Raw genomic sequence first — 23,327 nt, forward strand, 5'->3', positions numbered from 1 at the left:
AAGTGACGCAACTGATGCCGTGGGTCACATGACAAAGCCAACATGGTGGATGTAGTCTGTATGGATTTTTTTGTACTACACACATTCCTACAGAACATACTTTTTTAACTGTTGCAAAGTAAGTTTTTCATCAAACATTGTACCTACTCTGACAGTTTCGCACACAACGTAAGTTAGTTCAGTCAGTAATGATCAGTGTTGGGGAGTAAGTTACATAATTTAATTATATAATAAATGTATTCTGTTACAGTTACTGAGAAAATAATGTGTAATTAAATTACAGTTACTTATGAAAATGTTAACGATTACAAAGGGGGTTATATCTGAATATTTTCTGTAAAAAGCTAGGATATGTTGAATAATATTATTTGTTGCTTTGCCTGTTTTTGATGTGCACGATGCCTCCTGCTATTTAAAGGCCGTTTAGTAAAGCGATGCTATTTTGATGCTTCTGACTGGTTCTCTTGTTTGAATTTGCAGCACACCACGTCTGCCAATTATATAAATCCAAATTGTCGCTGAAAGCTTTAGGCAACAACCTGTCTGAGAGGTGCAATCTACTTTGAGTGTAACAAAACGAGTCAATGCACATTGGCATGCGATAATTGCAACAGCTGCTCTGCCTTGCAGTGCAAGCATATAATGTGCAGCAGGTGCGTCGCATATTTGTTTTTCCGCTGAGGAGCCGAGTTAGTGAAGTCCGTACAGTCTCCGTTCCCTCCTTCGGGGAACGAGGGTTACCATACGTAACCGAGACGTTCCCCTTCAGTCGGTCACTCTCGACGTACGACAGAGGTGATCCGACAAATGGGGATATCTACCAACACGCCACTGCTGCTGGCCCTTCCAGCGCTCCGCTTGAGTCTCCTGGTCTGCCCCCTAGAGTTGGGGTGGAAGGTAGGAGCTCTAAGCAGAGAAGGTCAGTCACTGCTGTTCTGCAAGACCTGCTCAGTGTGACTAATTGGATAACGCTGCGAAAGCGTGCCCTTGAAGGAAAGGGGACGTTGCGAAAGCCACACCCTGCCCAAATGTAGGTGAATGTGGCGGTTACACATATGGACTAGCCAAGCAGGGTAGTGCAACATATGGCAGTCTCTGGGATGGTTCCAGCCTAGTTCTAGGCTATAGAACCTAGCGAACGTGTTGGGTGTTGCCCAGCCCGCAGCTCTGCATATAACTGTCAGCGGGGCACCTTGAGCCAGCGCGCAGGAGGAAGCAACACTTTTAGTTGAGTGTGCTTGCAACCCGAACGTGCAAGGCAAGTCTTGGGATTGATACACCAAGACAATAGCATTTACTATCCAGTGGGCTAACCTCTGCTTGGAGACAACCTTTCCGTTCTGCTGGTCTCCGTAACATACAAAGAGCTGGTCTGAGGTCCTGAGGCTTAGCGTTCTGTCCACATACAGCCGAAGGGCACGGACGGGACAGAGAAAAGCTAGGGCTGGCTGATCAGGTCATGCTTCCCTATGGACTCACCTTCGACTGCATCGTGATGTGCAGCGATTGTGGTAAAATACACTTTGAGGGTGGAGGGAGACAGTCTTCGCTCCAACCCACCTTGCAAGAAGGAAAGCAGAACACCGACCGGGCATCTTCAGGGGTCTTCCCAGTGGGAAGAACACCATTCAACGAACAGGTTCCACTTCAATGTGTAGAGGCGCCTCATAGAGTGGGCTCTGGTGGAAGTGATAGTGTCCCCCGCCTACTGGGGTAGGCCACTTAGAACCTCCGTGTCCCATCCAGGAACCAGACATGTAGTTTCCAGAGGTCTGGATGCGGGTGCCAAAGATGACCCGTCTCTGAGAAGAATGGGCCAAGGACGGGCTGTCGCAAGGAGCATGAGTTCTGGGAACCAGGTCCGATTGGGCCAGCACGGCGCAACTAACAAGACTTGCTCCTCGTCCTCCCTGACTTTGCACAGTGTCTGTGCAAGAAGGCTCACAGGGGGAAACGTATACTTGCGTAGGCCCAGGGGCCAGCTGTGTGCCAGCGCATCTGTGCCGAGGGTCCCCTCGGTCAGGGAGTAAAACAACTGGCAATGGGACGAGTCCGGAGAGGCAAACAGATCTACCTGTGCGGCTCCGAAGAAGTCCCATATCAGCTGTACCGCCTGGGGATGGAGACACCACTCTCCTGGAAGCTCTGTCATGAAAGCTCGTCGGCTGCACGATTGAGCATGCCAGGGATGTGAATGGCATGAAGTGACCTCAGATCCTTCTGACTCCATAGGAGGAGATGGCGGGCGAGTTGCGACATGCAACGGGAGCGTAGACCACCTTCGCAGTGCTGTCCGTACGGACCAGTACGTGCTTGCCGTGTAGCGGCCCCTTGAGACAGCCTAGTACAAGGCGTACTGTGAGCAACTCAAGGCAATTGATGTGCCAAAGCAGTTGAGGCCCTGTCCACAGACCCGAGACTGCATGCCCATTGTACGTGGCCCCCCAGCCGGCGGCAGAGGTGCTAAAGCCTGATTTTGTGGTGGCTGTGCTTTAAAATTTAATTATTATAATCTTAATTCAAGTGATGAAGGATTCTGAAAGTCTGACAGTCAACAGTGTGGAGTACTACTGTAAGGTTATCCCTGCCTGATTTGAAAATGATTAACAGTTGAAAAAATTCATTAGAAATTTAAAAAAGTAATAAAATTTAATCAGTTACATTACTTTATTAATGTAAATAGTTACACTACTTATTACATTTTCAATAGGGTCACTTGTAATCTGTAACCTATTACATTTCCAATGTAACCTTCCCAACACTGGTAATGATGCTGATATAAGAAAATGTATTACACAAAATTTGCTTAATTTCGAGACTGAAAGTAATCATAACTTATTAGCAAGTCAGCATTTGTCAGACTGATTCAAACTGGTAGCTTTACAGCTACACAATCATTTTACTGTTAATAATCTTTTCGAGCCCCTTCAGTCTGGTTTTCTTAAACTCCACAGCACAGAGACAGCTTTGGTCAAGGTCACTGATGATCTGTTAATAGCTTCAGATTGTGGTTCTCTCTCCATCCTTATCCTTCTTGATCTTAGCGTCGTTTTTGATACTGTCAATCACAACCTTTTACTCAACCAACTTGAAACTGTCTTTGGTGTTTCTGAGACTTTTTTAACCTGGTTTAGATCTTATATCTCTGATCGCCGCCAGTTTGTTTTTATGAGTGGTTTCAGGTCTGAGATTGGCTCTGTCACTACTGGTATCCCTCAGGGTTCAATTTTAGGCCCCATTACTTTCTAGCATATATATTTCCTCTTAGGTTGCTCTTAAGATCACTAGGGCTTAATTATCACTTTTATGCAGATGATACTCCGATTTATATTCACTCTAAGCCTGGTCAAATCATGGATGTTTCTTTTCTCTCACATTGTATTTCTTAGATAAAAAATTTGGATGACCCCAAACTTTTTGTGTCTTAATAGTGATAAGACAGAGGTCTTGCTTATTGGCTTTCCTCATCAGCTTCGTAAAGCTGGTTCACTAATGTTAACTGGCTGGTTAACTGGTTAACTGTTAGATGGCTATGTTTCAAAAAAAAAAAAATGTAGGAGTTATATTTGATTCGAGTTTGTCTTTTGACCCACATGTGCAATATGTTGTTAAAAATTCCTTTTGTCATCTCAGAAATATTGCTAGACTTCGCCCTATGCTATCCTTTCCTGTAACTGAAAGGCTTATCAATACTTTTGCCCACATTGACTACTGCAATGCACTTTCTTGCTGGGGTTAAACCACTCTCAACAAATTGCAATGTGTGCAAAATTCTGCTGCTAGGATCCTGACTGGAGTCAGAAGAAATCAACACATTTCTCTAATGCTGAAGTCCTTGCACTGGCTCCCAGTCAGGTTCTGCATTGATTTTAAAATCCTTATGCTCACATATAAGGTACTGCATGGTCTGGCCCCACTGTATCTGTCTGCGCTTTTAACTGTATATATTCCTAAACATCTTAATAACTTAAAATAACTTAAGTAATTTGTTTGTGTACGACATGATCATTTTTTTACTATCCTCATCACACTGAATGTTTGATACCTTTGTGCAGCCTGCATGGATTTATCATGCCATTATTTTCTGTAAAATTGCATTTTTCTCTCATCGCATTCAATTAGCTCACAATTTTGATAAAACTGAATGTCTTTTGCTGTGCTGCAGGAGCTTAAACATGGCCTAGACTATATAGAAGGATGCGGGGTGTCTTTTCAAGCCTACAGTAGGATACTGAGACAAGGTGGGCAGTGATGGGATGTCTAAGTTGTACCTGCTGGTAGAGGTTTTCCCAGAAGTCTTGTGTCATGAGTCGGAAGAGTGAGAGGAAGGCCCAGCTGAACGTGTCAAAGCTTGTGTAGCCGTAGTCAGGATTACGCCCTGCTTTTATACATCTGAAGCCCTCTGGGCACTGCCTGTAATCCCCACCAATTAGAAAAAGCTTTTAAGTATATTCAGTGAATAAGAGTAAGCAATTTATTCCAAAAAAGCAGAACAGTGGCCTCAGAAAACTGGTCCTAAGTAGTTCTAAAATAATTTAGTCATACTAACAATTTAAAATGCTAAAAAACACAAAAAATAAAGATTAAACATTAAACAGACATCATATTTTGGAGTTTATTTTTATTACAACTGAAGTACCAGAGGTACATGATAGCTTATCTTCGAATATTTTCTTGGAGTCAAAAAGGCTGAGAATCACTGCATTATATACGCTTAACCAATTAAAAAGGGAGATATGTTAGATTGTTAAGAAAACCTGCAAAACTTTTCTTTGTTACAAAAATCGTATCTATATTCTAATAACTATAAGGACATGTTTTGTTTTAATTTGAACTAGCATGTAAAATCTGAAAGAACATATATTTACCCTGCATCGCTTGAATTTCCACATAGCAAAGCATCTCTGCGGCCTGGGAGGTGATAATAATTTTCTAAAAGGGAAAAAAAGCATAAGATAAATGTCAAGATATATAATAAAAAGATCAGAAGCAGAACGTATACACACAAAGATGCACAGTATATGTTTCTAGCCCCGAATCATGTAGCTTGAAGGAAGTGTCCAAATGAAAGCTATAGCCTTTAAATCACACTTGCTGCTGGCAACATCCACACACACACACAACCATAAAAGTGCTTTAAGCACTAGATGACTAATTTTTCTTGGGCCAGTGGAGTGTCAACAATCATCTCAATAACACACACACACACACAGGAGAAAAAAATAAATAAATCACACACATTCTTCACTTACTCTCATCAGTAATGTACTCTGTCCAGTTAAAGGTGGAGTTGTGTAGCTCTAAGCCGATACTATAGTTCAGCGTGGCGGTGAGGTTTTCAGTGACATTGACCTCTGGCATCTTCACACACTTCTGCCGCAGGTTTCCCATGAAGAGCTGCAGTCCGATCAAAGCAAACACACTCAGACAGAACACCGTCAGGATCATCACGTCTGACAGCTTCTTCACAGACTGGATCAGAGCTCCGACGATGGTCTTCAGCCCTGAGGAACACGCAACGGTGGTCACAAACACTGCTGATGCGCACAACAACTCAAACACAGTGTGAGAATGCCTATGTTACAACTACATAAATATGAAAAATAACTTTTGGTAACACTTTATAATAAGGTCTAATCTGTTAAATAACATTTACAACATTTATTAATCTAAGATAATATAAATGTTTACATATACTTCTACATTTATTCCATTTTTGTGTAAATTCAGATTATTTATCACAAACATGAATAACAATAAACAATAGGGTATTTATACTGTAAATTACCATAAATATAAATACTGTAAAATATTGTTCATTGTTAGTTCATAATGCCTAATGCATTATATAATGCTAACAAATTGTACCTTATTGTTAAAGTGTTACTGTTTCTGTCATTCTTATATATATATATATATGTATGTATATCGATTTTTACAGGAATGGTTCACCCAGAAACACACTATTTATTCACCCTCATGTTATTCCAAACCTGTGTGCTTATTTTTCCTTCAAAGCACAAAAAGGACATTTAAAAGATTCTTCACACAGCTCTATTCTAGTGACAGTTCATTGCAACCACAGCTGTCAATATCCAAAAAAGATAGAAAAACTAAAAAGATATATAAGTGTGAAAAAACTAAATTCAACTGAAAATCTCTTTTGGTAGCGTACCTTTAAATTAAGACTCAAATTCTGATATGTTCTTCACACATGCTATCTTAAAAAAATAGCATACAAGTTTGGTTTGGAATAAGGTATGGAGGCCGAATTTTCGTGTTTGGCTGAACTTTTCCTTGAAAATCTGGCAGTATACAACATTATGTATAATTTTGACAATACAGTTACTTTAATCATTTCTTTGGACTAGAAAAACAATACAAATCTAGAAAAACATTCAGCTTTTGATACTGTAAATTAGTAAAAAAAAGAAAGCAATCAGAAGCTTTTGGTGATTAAAACATGGTATTAACTATTAGCTAGTTGAATAAATGTTTGTGATATTGCGTATTAACAACATTTAAGCATGCAGTGTAGGACAGTGAGTGAAAGTGTAGCATGTGCGTGTGTGCATGTCTGTGCTTCACACACACACACACACACACACAGCACGGGACATAGCGAACACGGCCGACGATGCGCATGCACATAGAACTCAAACAGCAGACACAGGAGAAGAGAAGAGTAAAGGGTCTCAAGTTCTCTATCTCAGACTATATAGGCTTCAGCAATGTCTCATGCAAAAAAACAAACAATAAAACAAAAAACAACACAACTCAAAAAATGCCCAGTTGTCTATTTCCCAAGGCATGATGGGAGACCTTTCCCAAGGCGTGATGGTCTTTGGGAAATAACAGAGCAGAGCCCGGCAAAAGGGATATAAGAAAAACTACAGAATGTGTTTTTAAAAGCCTGGAATCCCGTTTTTACACCCGAGCGGATTCCTGCTTTCTCTGACCGCTTGGAGCGACAGAATGAGAGAGAGAGGCCAGCGGAGGAGGGGATGGAGTGAGCGAGAGCTCAGATGAAGAGAGAGGCAGCCTGTGAGCTAGCCCTCACCTGGAATCACTGATATAGTTTTGAGTGCTCGTAAAACCCTGAAGGTTCTCAGTGCTGAGACATTGCCCAGATCCACAAATTCTGTTACATATCTGTAGGGAGGGGGAGGGAGGAGGGAGAGGGGGTCACACGCGCACGCACGCACAAACACACACACGCACACATGTTAGGACAGGACAGGGCAGCAGAGGGAAACGTCACACAGAGACACACACCTGACTGACAACCGTGTTTACGCGCACACGCATGCGCACGTCTATACACACACACGCACACATACATCCCTTACCTGGGATGACTGAGATAGTTTTCAAAGCTCTGAGCACTCTGAAAGTGCGGAGAGCTGACACATTGCCTAGGTTTACAAACTCAGTTACATACCTGTAGAATCAAATAGAGAGTTACCACAAGCGCACACACGCACGCCGACACACCAGCTCAAACTCACACAACTGCAACCGACATGGATTCACCAGCTTTCTAAACTCTCATTAACAGGTCAGGGAAAACAGTGGACATTCTCATTTCTCTAATGTTTTTAATACAAAATAGAGCTGCAGTATTAATTAGATCACAATCTTGATTCAAACATCCACGCGATCTAATTACTAAATGATAACAATTCGTCTATGTCTGTTATGTACGATCACAACGGGACATTCAAATCTGATTATCACATTAAAATTATCACAGAATTCAAATTATAACAGAATTACTGAGATAAAAACTTGATAGTTCGGATATAATCACTGATGTCTACAGTAGCGATAAAAAAATGGGGCAAATCACCTTGCTGTAAATAATAACTTCAAATAAAGATGATATAAATGACATAGTTACACCAGTAGGTGGCAACAACTGATTGTTAAAAAATGTATTTATCATTCATTCAAGAGATTTGTTCAAAAAAACACTGATTCATTCAAATTAATTAGATTATAACTTAGATCTTTTTTAAATAGACTGCAGCGATTAACATTTTGTCAGAACCTCTAGTAAATTACTTGATATTTTGTTTGGTTGTCCATTCAAAATCGTGGCTGAATCGTGATCTCTATTTTAAACAAAAAAACTGTGATTCTCAATCTATCCAGAATCGTGCAGCTCTAATACAAAATAATCTGCATCAGCTGTCCTCAGAAATACTCACGCCATCATAATGACACTGAAATCCAGCCAGTTCCAGGGGTCTCGCAGGAAAGTGAACTTCCCCACGCAGAAACCCCGTGCCAGGATCTTAATCAGGGACTCGAAGGTGTAGATCCCTGTAAACGTGTACCTGAATGTACAAAAACAAAACTTCACCAACATAGCTCAAAAAAATTAAAGGAGAACTCCGGTCAATTTTAACATTGAGCTCATTTTTTTGTACATTTGGAGTGCTGTCAATACAGAGAACAACGACAAAAATCGGTGTTGCCTACACCGAGTTATTCTATTTTTAAAATTTGCACCCTATTGACTTCAATGGGGCAAGTAGTAAGCCTGCTTTTTAGCCTCTTAACATCCTTTAAGTGTCATTACAAGTGCACAGAAAATGTGAGTGATTCCTTCCGAGTGAACACGAGTGGATCTGACTGCAGTAGATGTTAGAGATATTAATAAAAATGAAGTTAATTCAGCCAGCGCTCATACCTTTGTTTACATCCTGTTTTCGGTGGAAGGCCATAGTAATGTTTTCTGTGCACTTGTAATGACACTTAAAGGATGTTAAGAGGCTAAAAAGCAGGCTTACTACTTGCCCCATTGAAGTCAATAGGGTGCAAATTTTAAAAATAGAATAACTCGGTGTAGGCAACACCGATTTTTGTCGTTGTTCTCTGTATTGACAGCACTCCAAATGTACAAAAAAATGAGCTCAATGTTAAAATTGACCGGAGTTCTCCTTTAAGAACTACAGTATGAAATCAAAACAATTAAGTGTTAAAGACCCCATGTAATGATTAGTCAAATGCTATTTTATTTCCTGTGTTGACGAATTTCCTATTGAAAAAGAACATTGGGCCAAGAAATACTGATAGACTTACATAAAAATGTTTTACTACTCTCAAAAAAGAGAAATGTCTAAAGGCCAATTCACACTGCACCGACAGATGCCAGCCAGATTACAGTATGTCATTTCTCAGACGTTTCAAGACCCGTCAAACGCAGAATTAACGTGTTCAATCAAAAGTGCTGACCAACGCCGACAGACATCGACATGGGTAACATACAGATCAAACCCGACAAAGTCTCTGTTGCCGTCTGTTGGTTCAGTCTGAATTTGCTTTAAAGGGATAGTTCACCCAAAAATGTCAAATTTGTCATAATTTACTTACCCTGAAATTGAGGGTAAGTAATGACAAAATAAAAATATTTGGGTGAACTGTCCCTTTAAGAAGAGACTTAAGAACATTAAAAACATAAGGGTTCATGCACACAAAACACATTTTTGCGGTTAAAAGCGAGAAACACAGGTCAGTGGGGGGAAAAAATGGCATGTTTTTTAAAAGATGAACTTTTAATTTTAACCTGAGCTGCGCGTTTAGAATGGTGAGTCATGCGTGTTACTGTACAAAAGATGCTAGACGCAAGCGCAACGGTCAAACATGTCCGTCTAGCATAGAGGTGCCCAAACTTTTCACAACGAAGGGACAAAAATCGTAAAATTTGCATTATATCAAACTGTTACATTAAATTTAAAGTGGTTAACCTTGGTTACCTCCTCATTTATCATTTTCATAATTTAAAAACATTAAGCAATCTACTTATCTAATCCAGTTATATTTTCAGAGTTTCATAGTGTAATGAAACTTTATTGCTGATTTTAATGATGTTTGTCACTTTTTTTAGTTACTTTGAAGACAAGAATTTTGAACATTTAAGAAACTTTACTATTGTAATATTGTATCATGTATTCCTGTAATATAGTTGCACCCTGTCAGGGTTTATTTTGTTGCTTATTGCACATTATCTATTGCATAACACATAATAAACAAAAGGCAAGTTACAGCACAGTGTATATTCACCATATGCTATGGAGTACCATATCCTGTATGCATAATATATCGCAACGAAAACAAAAATAAACTTTATTAAACATTGATGCACACATTAATAGATAATAATATAGAAATCCAAACTTGGTAGCAAGATTTTTCTTAATTTAACATGTGCATTTGTTTCCTCAATCTTGCATTCTTCGTGTTTGTTGTAGCAGCGATACAATGTAACAATACACATAAACGATTATTAAATTCCGTAATCAACTTTCATTATCAGATGGGTGTTTGATTTAATGAGTATAACTCAAAAACTGGTTAAGTGAAAAATTGTACCATGAGATTCGTTCGAAAAATTCAACTCACTGACTCAATGATCTTGTCACAGCAGTTCTTGAGTCAACAACTCACTAGAGGAGAAGATTACCAGTGAATAATGACTTCATTATTTTCTTTTTTCTTTTTCCATTTTGAGTCACTTACAGTCACAAGTTATTGCATGGCTTCAGAAAACTTGGAATATATATTATATTTCAAGTCTTTAGAAAACTTAAAAAGTTTTCTTTTCCATTGTTAGTCAGAAACAGCTGGTATTTAATATATATAAATTAGGGGGATATGACACATCTCACAGAGCATTTTATTGAACAAAAATCAAAGTGCATAGAAGATCATCAATATGTTTAGTTCATTGCTCCAGAATACTGATAATGTTGTCGACATTTAGGAGTACGCTAGGACAGAGATGGTCCAAATGCTAACAGAAATGGACAAAAAATCCACAAAACTACCATTATGATCTATTGGGGTTCTTAATAAATGTTAATCAGGTTAGGCTGTAAAACATTCTTAAATCTATGCACAAGATGTGACTTACTCTACGTTCTTGGCCCAGTCCGGGGGATTGCTGAGGGTCATGAAGGCGCAGTTGGTCAAGATTGTGCACATGATCACAAAACTGAACAGCGTAAGCAGAGGTCAAGGAATATACACAAAGAAAACACACACAAATACATACAACCAACCAACCAAATCTCAGCCTCAAATGACATAGCCACAAGGTTCAATGCCTATGGGAAAAAACTAATCAAAGGATTTGCCAAAGTTTGCCAAATACTTGAAAGATATCAAAAGTTATGTTAGAGGCACTTAGTAGTAAACAAAATAAATGTATAGAAGCAGAACTCTATATTCTGCGGCATGTACAATATCACTCAAAAGGTTGGAGTCAGTAAGATTGATTTTTTACAAAATTCATACTTCCGTTCAGCAAGGATGCATTAAATTCAGCTAAAGTGACAGTAAATACTTTTAAATTGTCACAAAATAGGCTACATCCATTCTTTGATCTATTAATCAAAGAATCTTTGGGGGAAAAATGTATCAGTTTCCAAAGAAATATTAAGCAGCTGTTTTCAACATTGATAATAATAAGAATTGTTTCTTGAGCAGTAAATCAGCATATTATAATCATTTCTGAAGGATCATGTGACCCTGAAGACTGGAGTAATGATGCTGAAAATTCACCTTTGCCAGCACAGGAATAAATTACATTGTAATGTATATTAAAAAAGAAAACTGTTATTTTAAATTGTACAAATATTTCACGATTTTACTATTTTAAATTTTTTTTTTCTTTTTTTTTTCAAAAATCAAATAAATGCAGAAGAGACACTTTTAAAAAACAACACAAAATTTCATGGAGCTCAAACCTTTGAACTGTATAGGTAAAAACAAAACAAATTTAGTTTGTTCCCTTTACATGTTGGTCAGATTGTCAGATGTTGGTTCCTTCTAAGCAAGCTGTCGCAATAAAAAGTCTGTGTCACGCGTAGACCAGGTTTGGTTTTGTTATCTGTCACATACTGTGGCTGTAATGAATGCACGAAGACAAAAGAATAAGAATACAAAATTAACAGTTTTTTAATAAATTCAACGGGAAAACTCAGGAAAACCCAGGAGCTAGAATCCACAACCACGTTACACACTGACGAGACCAGACAATGGAACACAGGAAACTGAGGGGATGATTAACTAAAACAGAACAGGTGTTAACAAATTAAGAACCATGGAAATGAACTCGCAAATCAGACAGGCAAAATACGGCAGGCATACGAAACCAAAACAGGCTACACGTGACAGTCTGGCACTCTATACAAGACTAAAGCCCTGTTCACACCAGGAACAATAATTATAAAGATAACGATAAAGAAAAAGTTCTAAAAATCGTTCTAAATATAAAAGAATAGCAGAGTCCACAACTATATTGATAAAGGCAAAGAAAACCGATATTATCGGAATCACTTTCAGAATCTTTTTTTTCCAGCTGATAAACGATAAAAACAATGACAATTGTGCCAATCAGAATTCACCAAACACCAGAGCTCGAGCATTTAAAGCAGCAGACAACATATCTGTAATGTGCGTTTAGAATAAACAAAATGATCTCGTCCGCTGATGTGGAAGCTAATGTAGTTGTCATTATACCTATTACATACATCCATTCAGCTGATAAAGGATATGAATGCACCAGGACCTTGATGGAGATTCTCCTCAATGGATTGAAAGGGCTCAAAATATACAAGGCCGGCGTAGCATTAAAGCGGAATATAGTCTTCCCGCGATTCAATACTATAAAGGTCTGAAGCAGAGAAAAATGGATTGTGGTTACAGTGCACATTCGGTGACAATCTCTTTTCAAATCTGTTATATAACTAGAGAATGATACACGTTCTGACACCAGACTAAAGTCCTGTTGACAATCTAAATGCAAATAACAAGCAAACAAAAGTTAAATGTTTCCATTTCAAAAATCTTCATTCACATACTTTTTGGTTGCTGTAGTAGTTGTCCAGGTCCTCCAGCGGGACGGACACCATTTTGGGTGGAATGTCTCCGTAGATGAAGGGCAGGGATTTTCCCGCCTCCAAATCGCTGTTGGGTTTGGGCCCGTTTTCGTCATCATCATCAGGCCGTCTCTCGACTTTGGGCCGTTGGGCCGCCTCCTCTGCGATGCGGCGCTCGATAGCAGCGAGAGACTCGGGCACGAAGGGCCGGAAGCTGTCAGGTCCGGGTGGAACGAGCAGCTGAGCAGCCATATTGACATCCTGCTCTGGTAGCTGCACCAGCTAATCTCCGGTCACTCTGGGAGCTGAAGGAAGGAAATCACACGTTCAATACACAGTTGTTGCGAGAGGAGATTGGCCATTCCAGTCTTTAATTTTTATGAATTGAGTCAATTTGAAATATGAAATTAACCAACGTCAATTTATTTACATAACAATCAGCATCACTCCGGAGACTCGAAAGAAGATTTCAGAATTATTTCCAATAAAGAGGCTGTTAATATTCAAGCGGTGACATTAGATGCAGCTTGCGTGTGTGTGTGTGTGTGTGTGTGTGTGCGTACGTGCGTTTACAGAATTGCATGGTTGTACCAGCTCTGTATGTTACAGTAGAGCAGCAATGCCTGCGGGTCACCAGGCATAAATAGCCGGTCTGGCGTGCTGCCCTGAGTGCTGTGGCCAGACCTGTGAGCGCCAAACTGGGCATGTACTCAGATCAAATCAGCTACAGTCCCAGGGGCTTCATGACCCCTATGAATCCCCCCTACCCTTCAAGATTCACTGGCTCAAAGAATAGTGACATATGTAAGATATGGGGGGATAAAAATAAGAAAGAGGTATAGAGATGGAGAAAGCCAGAGGGAGAGAAAGAGATTACTACTAATCACAAGTTTGGGGTCAGTAATTTTTTTTTTTTTTTTTTTGGAAATAAATGATCTAAGGATTCTAAGTAACAACCAAGTGCAACCTGTGTTGTGTTGTGTATTATTTTCTTTGTTTTTATATAGTTTAATTATACCATTTATCATTTAATCATATTATTATTTGATTTACATCATTTATGAGAATCATAAGAGAATCTCTCCCATTTCAAGGTTTTTAACATCATGGATGATGTTTTGAAGCAGTAATTAGGGGTTCAAGCACGAAGTGCTGAAACCCTATTGTAATTTTCCATTGTTTTTCCCTTGGTATAATAACACATGCTGGATTTGTACTGGTCAGACAAAGTCTGAGCATAGAAACATACGCAATTAAGATTATTCAATAAACTTTTATTATCATCACTTCGTCTCCTGCTTCTGCTCTTCTCTGGCTTTCTCAGTCAAACTCTTTGGGGTACCAGGGTATCAAAGTTTTGGGGTACCAGACAAGACTTTCTGTTAACAGGTCTTTTACTGGTTTTGGACACCATCTTTTGACCAGATTTCGGCGTCCGTGGTCAGATTTGACATTTCTGACGTAGGGAATCCATCCAATCTAACAAAAGCAAATTAAGCAAGAATTAAAATGATCAAAAGTGACTGTAATTACTTTTAAATTGTTATTTTAAATAAATGCTGTTCTTTTGCTGAATGCTGAAAATTCAGCTTTGCCACCACAGGAATAAGTTTCATATTAAAATATATTAAAACAGTTATTTTAAATTGTAATACTATTTCAGAAAATTACTCTTTTTACTCTTTTATTTTGATCAAATAAATGCAGCCTTTGTGAGCATAAGAGACTTCTTCCAAAAACATTTTAAAAGTCTTACTGACCCCAAACTTTTGAATGATAGAGTACATAATAATATCGCTAGTGAAAGAATCCACATTTTATTACACGGCTATCTGCAGTTATTGATTCTGACAGGTCAGTCACAGAATTCCTCGGTCAAATATTGTTTTATAATAACCACTAAACTACTGTATAACTGACTGACTGTATTTCCTACACTGCATAGTTTAAATTTCCTTTTTTTTTCTTATATTTTAAGTCCACGCACTGTATGTCACATACAGTAACTCACATTGGAATCCAAAATCCAGATTGGGAGATCATAACATTCCTGTGAGTGGCACCTGAGCATACATCTGGCTGTCTAAAATGGATTTTGAAATTCATAATCCCCCCCAACAATTTAGATTTATTCATCTTTTTAAAAACAATTCCAATTCAAAATGGTGGATTTAAGACAACTCTGAAAAATGAAGCCCATATTCTTGTTAAAGTTTCAAAACCATGTTAAAGATGGCATAATTGCATCCCCATTCGCATCTATACTTTTTTAAATCCAAATGCACAGGCATTTTAGACAATACCTTTTTAATACCATTTTACCATTTCAGTTGACAGTAAAAAAAAAAAAATTATATAAAACATTAATTGTTTTATTTATGCAATAGTAGTTTCTAGAATTTTCTAGAACTAGGATTTCTTTCACACAAACAACAGTTGACACTGCTCCAAACCACCTACGATGCAAACCTCTGAGTCCTCATCCAACTAGAAAGGCATAGTAATAGTTGCAATAAACACATTTGACTGAGCAAACTCAAAAATCAGTAGCACTAAAAATCTTTTAGCTCACCGGATCCTGCATAGATCATGCACTTTTAATGAATGAAGATGAAAACTGTGATATTATACTGTGACTAAATAAAATAGGCTATGCCTTCTTCCCTTTTGCACAAATACTAGGCCTACCACACTAAAAAGCAAGGTGAAAAAACTGTTTGAGAAATTTGAGAACAAACATCCTTATACAAATCTGGATGAAAATGACATGCCTGGAATATGAAGCATACCTCAAATAAAGCAATACTTGCAAACGAAGGTATACTAATAAATCAGTAAAAGCATAAATTTAGCTTCTCGGTGCAGTAAGCTTTTTAAGCAAGTTTGAGTTGTCTGCATGCATTGAAAGGTGCTATTTTTCAGTGCAGAACTCCCACTAACAATGTTTTCTAGTCAAAAAATATTCCAGGGTACCCTCGCCTGCTCTGGGCTAGATTTCAGTTTGCAACTGTGACTAATATTCGTCAAGCAATTGTTTGCGTGCGTGTCGGTCTGTGAGTGAGCACTGTGAGTTGTCTCACTCTCTCCCTACCGTCACCGAGACAGTTCAGCCTGTTCCCTCTGAGGACAAAGTAAAAAACAACTCCCTCACCCATGCGTCTACCCACCCAAGCACTCATCCAATGATCTACTTATTTTATTTAACCCCCCTCCAAAAATGAGCCAACCCTCTGGAGCATTACTCCCAGCCCTGTCTCCAGGGTCAAAGCAAACCTCAGAGAGGAGATTGGCACAATTTAAGTATACAGTTGGCACTCCTGGGTAAACTACTACTACTTGATGAGCTGTCAAAAAACAAACACTAAGAAATTTAGGAAGCTCCTCTGGTGGAATCATAATAAAGTTACATGTTACATCATAATAAAGAATCATGGGTGACTACCAATGAACATCAGTGTAAAATATGTCACCTCAGTGGATCCTGCATGATACTCCAGTCAAGATACTGAAAGATCTTGACAGTATGTCACAGAGAAGGTGGATTCAAATATTCCAGGCCAACTCTAGGCATCTATGTGTCAAAATTTCCCCTCAAACCATGACAGTCATGCATACATGTTTAGACACTGTATGTGTTATAAAGACTGAATGTATATGATTTCTGACAGATGGGGGGGAAGTGACCTTCCACACTACCTCACACTGAACTCAAACAAAACACCAACACGTGACATGTCCTAACGAAGCCGTTAGTGCATACTAGGCTGTGTTGCTGATTTCTAGTCAAGAATTTGCCACTTTTTCCTCAACTGTGCGTTAAAATGGTTCTGCTTCGTCGTGGATAATAGGGATTCGCAACAGCTGCTCTCCATGGTGCTGAAACACAGGTGCGCGCGCTTCCGCCTTGGGCTCAGTTCAGGTCATCCGCCACGCGCTCCCTCCACCGCCGTCATATTCGCGCACTATTCTTAATGACAGTTTGACTCTTACGTATTGAACACGGGGGGTTAATAATAGCAAATTTCCTCTCGCGTTATACAAGCCATTAAAACGCAAATTCAAAATGAGTTTTCAATCTTTTCAGAGTTGTCAGTCTGTTTTAATGAATGGGTTGTTCGTTTGGATTTCACTGATTGATTTATATTATAATACAAAATAAATGTCTAAAAAATGCAAACCGCAAGAAACGTTCAAAATGGACTGGCATTCATTTTCGAATTTTCTTACAGCGTACGTGTTTCAACAAGTCAAACGGAGTACCTCTCAAGAACCACAATAAACAAATAAAAGGTTTTAATCGAAAGTTGATGTACGTTTTTGTCCTGAATGGTGACAGAAGCCCAAGGTGAGCTTGAAGGCCCTACCTTTATAGATGAGGATTCATCTCGAGCGCAGGGGCGAAGCAGCTGTCGCCATGTTGACGTCTCCGTTTATTTCCATTCCGCAGGCTCGAGGTCCACCCAAAACATGACTGTTACGAACCATTTACACGGCCATTTCTAGAGCTTTATGTTAAAAAAATAAACCCCGCCTGGGACTACAACACATCTACATTTCCGACCCTGACTGAAGAACCGAGATTGATGTGATTCCACGTAACGAGAAACCCACCCAAAGGGTTAAACGGTGTCTAGGCGACAGAGAAAACGTTTCTGGGTGTGCCTTTTTTCACTGACCAAAAATGCCTCCAACGTAAACGAGTTTCGGAGGCATAAAGGTTCGCATTAACACCGCAAATTGGCCCATAATGGTGTTTTCGGATTGTGTTTTTCACCCCCTTCTCGTGTACAGCCAGTGTGCGACTGTGGGTGGGTGTGGAAATCTGAGGGAAGGAGGGGGTCGCGTTTGCTCCTCTTTTCAATGACAATCATTATCAAAATAATTAATGCGTTTTGTGGAAATGCCAACGACTAGTGAAATCCTCAAAACAAGAGTTATTATTCTATTAAGCTTTAACCACTGCAGTCCTTCGCTCAAGCAGCATCTCCCTAATTTTGATAGATCACCCAAATTCAGCAGCACCATCATCATCTCCAGGCAACCAGCGGACAGTAACCCAAACATCTGTCCCGTTTTCCTACATTCACAAATCCCATGTAAAACCTCTGACATGGCTAAGAGCGATAATGCCAGCGATCCAAATCCCGTTTAAACTCCTTATATGTGCCTGGATGATCCCAATTACAGCGCAAACATATGCCTCAGCCTTTATGATCTTTATATGTATACGATTAATTATTTTGTTTCACGTCATTTAATCAAAATCCCACTGTGTTTGATGTAGACCAGCCAGAGGGTGACCTTTAAATGAATGACTCGTCATATTCTTCTTTTGAACATTAAGGACATTAAGTCCTAATCACCAATTGTATTTGTGTGAGGTAAATATAGCCCATAGGCCTATTTATAACAGCCATACATTAACATTTACACGATCCTTCTCGCAATTGTATCTGCTGAGTTGTTAGGCAAAATATGATTATTATTTGCCAGGCCTTTCTAGGCGTTTCTGAATTGATCTTGTAGGCTACTTACCATAGCGATGCCTGTCAGGCTCGAACCTGGATGACTGGGTTCCAATGACTTCGGTTTTGCCGTTAGTTCCTTCTATTGTGTTTTCCCTCCCACTAAAACGCGGTTGATGTCAAACAGATTGAAAAGATGAGGCGATGTTTTTATCCATTGAAAGGTGCTCTCAGCTGTCGTTCGTCTCCCCAAATATCACGGCTGATAGTCGCTTCCGGTTATCGGTGGCTTGGGTGGTGGGAGTGACTCGTGCGCGAGCCTCACGACTCGACTCCAGACTCGGAGTCAATGCACAGCTAGAGCCAGATCCTGCACGTGAGGCCACGCGGTCGACGAGGTTGCACAGAGGACAAATATTTATATGTGAAGCGGTTTACTTTTCATTTTTGTACATTACTTTTCACATTATTGTTGTTTCTTGAATAGCTTTATGTTTCACCCTTTTGTATTGTTTAAATTTCGCTGAAAAGGCTTCAGGATATTTAAATGGAAAGTTGGGGCAACAGGTACAAGCCTTTTATGTGCCTATGCATAAATTGACTTAAATCTACCCTGCATGGGAAATATTCACTGGATTAAAAGTGTGATAACTAACCCTGGCATTCCCTGTGATTTTTTGCTTGAAATGTCAACACAACTGTCCAATAGTCTAATTTACCTTTATTCGAAGATTATCAGATGTTACTTTTTGTTTGAATTGCTTAAGTTAAAATGCTACTGTTATAAAAATGTTTTGATAAAACATGACTTTTAAGACGCTGATGATAATTCAAATCCTTTGCTGAACCTTCTATATCTAAATCTGTGTCTACTTTTACACTTTTCATATTTTATATTATGTCTATGTTGTCTGGATATAATTATTATGCACGATTCGATGCAAATAACTAAAAAAAACTGTAACAATACCCACTCAGACTCAGAGAGGACAAGCAGATAAATGTTAACAATGATGTTTATTGTGAAGCAGATCAAACAGGTGAGTACTGAGATTAAGCACGTGAACACAGAATCTTGACAGGGATAAATCACAGTCTTTGTCTTTAGCAGGGTGTGTGACAGCGGGATGGAAAGATGGATTGCATACCTCGTCTGGGTAGTGGCAAGCTAGCAGGTATCTTACACTCACACAGGTAATCAGGACTGAACCTATCATTTATGTGGGTAGGATAACATAATATTTTGAGTTTCTGTTGAACAAACATCATTGTATTAACTTAAATTTTTCATTTCGATGAACTCTTAAATTTCTTACCTTTTTTTTTTTAATCCAACATTAGTTTTTTGCTCAAACAAAACCAGACAATGTGTGTATTCGAGATGTGGACTTTTATCAGTGAGGTGATGAGGTAATGATCAGTGACAGGTTCGTGTGATGGCTGAGTGAGTGCAGGTGAGAACCAGGAGGGATGCTGGGAAATGTAGTCCAGAGTGTGAATGAGGGAGAGTAGCAGTGAAGGAGGACCGGAGCACTCCTGACATAACATGACTTGATTTCATTGTTGTTTTTCCTAGATTACCTTAAAAGTAGCCTACTATAAAACAATGTACCACATTTAAATGAACCACACAAGAAAGAAAAAAAAGCTTTAAACAGTATTAAAAGATTATTTGTATACATTTCTCAGCCTATCACTACATTTCACTTTCAAATAAACAGGACTTTACAGGTTCAGTAAATATTATTGTGTTATATAGGGACTGAGGTTGTTCATTCCTCAAATCCTCGAATTCACCAGACACGGTCAAAATAAATAATCTTTATCCATGCTTGAGAGAGGTTGCTGGCGTACACTTCACCTGACCCGAGGCATGGGAGAGGCACGCTGCTCCAAACAATACGCCGGCGCCCCCTGGTGGCGACAGAGGGGAATGGTGGCGCTTCTTATGACACCTTCCTTGTCACATGAGCTTTAATTGCTAAGAAACTTATAGGATTCTCTTGTTGTTCATTAGATGTTTAGTATGGATGGATGCACTGGTAAATTCCTATGGTCTCAGTCGCAAAAATAAACACTCAGAAAAGAACAGTGATTTACTGCATTATCGCACTGCTCTGTGCCAGCGCGTCGCGCCTCCGCAGGGCTCGTGGTGATGCATGACGCATCGCTCTGGTTTTGACATTCACTGAGCTTCCCTCATTAAGCGCTCTCGCCCGCGGGTTGTCATCGAGGCATAGGGCGAACTGAAGGATCACCAGTCCGCCGAGCGGACAGAACACGACTGAACTCTCTCAATGGAGCAGCTGCTGTGACACAAGTGTTTACCCTGCCGAACGGATGAACAACCCGATAACGTTCAGTGAAAAGTCTCACATTCCACACAGCCAGTGTCGACTAATCAAACGATGTATCATGAAAGCATTTAGAAATTCACATTTAGATCAACGTTTAAAGTTTTAAGTGTTGGTTATTTTAAAATGACATTTGGTTCTGTGGGATTTTTGTAAATACGATGTGTTTGCTGTTTGATAATAGGCCTATTCTGTGATGGAAATGTCATTTTAAAGTCAACAACATGAAATGAAAAATTAATCATCCTCATTTTATAGAACCTCGCAGTGTTTATTTTAAATGATTTATTAATGCATATCAATCGTTATTTAATGCAGCCACATTTCTTCAGTTCTCCGATGACGTTTGTACTGGCGCGAGGGCGGGACAACCTGTCACTCAAATGAAATTGACCAATAACAAACCACAACCATCCAACCAATTCCAGATGGACAAACAAATTTCACTCAGGTATACATTACAATAGGGAAGAAAAGACAAGTGCTCAGCCATCTTTAGAATTTTGTGTTTGAACCTCCGTTTTTGCGGTACCTCTACATATATATTTCTATGGCATCTCTGTCGAAGAGTAATTAGCTGGTGAAGTGGATTTGCTAATTGAAAGTTATCATGAGCATTTTAGTGTTTGAAGCGAATGTCATAACAAATGTCAGTAGACCGGGAAGATTTTAAAATGAGCGGTTCGTTCATAAATCTGTAAGATCTTACCTTCAAAAATCAAATCAAAACTAGCCCAATTGCATCCTGGGGCTGTCCCACGTTAAACATTTTGTTCCAGGGGGTAACAATCACTTTCAGATGGGGGGCGGGATTAGCCTACTTCATTCAACCAGCGGACTAAAAAAACTACCCATGGCATGGCAAGACAATGGTGTAAAAGTAGCAACGCTGGCAAGTGCAGTGCAGTGCTGAAAAAGTGGTATTAGGTCAAGCAACTTCTGTTTCATGATGACTTTAAAACTAAAGGTTCCAAAAGGGGTGTTTTGCACAAATGCCACAGAAGATCCATATTTCCCTAAAGAATATTTCAATGAAAAGTTCTTAAAATCATTAGGCTATATTAACATCACTTTATGAAGAGTATGGTTATACATTGTAAAATGTAGGCATCCCATAATACCGGAAACATTGTCACAGTATTTTTTATAGTGAAATTTTGCCAACCACAGATGCCAGTTTTTTACTGTCAATTTCTGCTTGGACATTAAATTGCTCAAAGTTAAAGAAACACCCTTAAATGACTATAAACAATTAAGTGCTGTAACTGGGGTTAGGCGTTATATTTTTGTTAGATTAAAATGAGCTATATATGCTAAGAAATCAAATACCCTAAAATATAATTAGGCTAGTCCCAATCTACACACACTGGACAGTTACATTAGCACTAAAGTGTGGCAGTACATGCCTTCATTAGAATGGGCATGCTGAATATCTCAACTCACCCCTGTGACACTGAATACACACACACACACACAAGTTCATGAATAACTGGTCAGATGCCAGAATATGCACATGGACTGAAATGCAAACAGACACATGAGAAAAGATTCAAGGTCTGACTTTTCTTTGTGGAGCTGGCCGCTGGTCAGAGGATGTGCGAAATAAACAGTCTACTGAGAGATGGCATTGTGACCTGCTGCAAGAGGTATAAGGTCATGTTATCAACGAGAAATGTAAACACATCTACACACAAGGCTATATTTGTGCATTTCGCTGTGTGTGTGTATGCTTCTTTGATACAATGAAACCACAGTCCTCTAAATGACTAGAGCTACTTTTTTTTTTTTGCATGTTACATAATTACTGTGATGAGTCCTTCTTCAGGGCTGTGGAGTAGAAACCCCTTTGGTGCTTACAAAATAAACAGACAAAACGTTTTACCCGTGTATGATAGAACTAAATTACTACACGTCTGTGTGGCCCTTCTGAGCAAGCAAGTGTTGAAATGAATCAAGTTCTGCAGCTGAGACTTTACACACGCTGAGAGAACAGACATCCACAGTAATCTGATTACTCATCCCTCATGTGATTAGCCGCCAGAAGTTCTTGAAGATTCCCAGTGCCCTAGTGTTAACTAGTGCACACGTAAACACATGTAGCTTGATCCATTCATGCCCAAATACCAACTTTCTCTCTCACAGCTTCCCTCAAACAATTAACTCTGGTGCTCCTCATTTGGGGGTCACACTTGTGGTCTTCGCAGTCAAATGTGACAGAACCCCTGAAATGTAATAATATTTTTAATTTTGTATTTTGAGAGAATTTTATGGTAATAATATTTATGCAATAATTACGATCCATTTATTGCTATTGAAAATAATTGTAAAAAATCTATTATTTTTTGTTATTTTTAATTAATGCAGTATTTCAGGTTAAAATAGAGGCCTTTCATGTTCAAGAGCAGACACAGTGTGTGCCTTTTGTATTTTGGATAAGTTACAATGTCTCCCCCTTTTAAATTTTATTTCACATATTTCAAATGTTCTCTGTATCAGTCTCACCAGTTAATTTCTCTATGTGTGTGTGTCTATTTTGCAATCTTGATGGCTTACAGTCTCACCCTTTCATTGCTGTGTGCTTTTTTTCTTACATTGTGGATGAAATATTGATTTTATTTTTC

The 23,327-nt window shown here is 39.1% G+C and overlaps 1 protein-coding gene across 1 annotated transcript in view; it reads right to left on the reverse strand.

The window, feature by feature from the left end:
- scn1lab (sodium channel, voltage-gated, type I like, alpha b) overlaps positions 1-18,703 on the reverse strand; it is a 48,426-nt gene extending 29,723 nt beyond the window's left edge. Inside the window, exons 1-9 of the mRNA XM_084425473.1 lie at positions 18,423-18,703; positions 12,870-13,192; positions 12,564-12,682; positions 10,919-11,008; positions 8,211-8,339; positions 7,061-7,152; positions 5,253-5,504; positions 4,869-4,932; positions 4,272-4,413 (exon numbers count right to left, since the gene is read on the reverse strand). Of these exons, the coding sequence (XP_084281599.1) occupies positions 4,272-4,413; positions 4,869-4,932; positions 5,253-5,504; positions 7,061-7,152; positions 8,211-8,339; positions 10,919-11,008; positions 12,564-12,682; positions 12,870-13,139 (1,158 nt within the window). The 5' untranslated portion in view covers positions 13,140-13,192; positions 18,423-18,703. The remainder of the gene's footprint in view (positions 1-4,271; positions 4,414-4,868; positions 4,933-5,252; positions 5,505-7,060; positions 7,153-8,210; positions 8,340-10,918; positions 11,009-12,563; positions 12,683-12,869; positions 13,193-18,422) is intronic.
- Between the last annotated feature and the right edge of the window lie 4,624 nt (positions 18,704-23,327).

The sequence above is a fragment of the Rutilus rutilus genome (assembly GCF_951802725.1).
Source record: "Rutilus rutilus genome assembly, chromosome: 12".
NCBI classification, from domain to species: Eukaryota; Metazoa; Chordata; class Actinopteri; order Cypriniformes; family Leuciscidae; genus Rutilus; species Rutilus rutilus.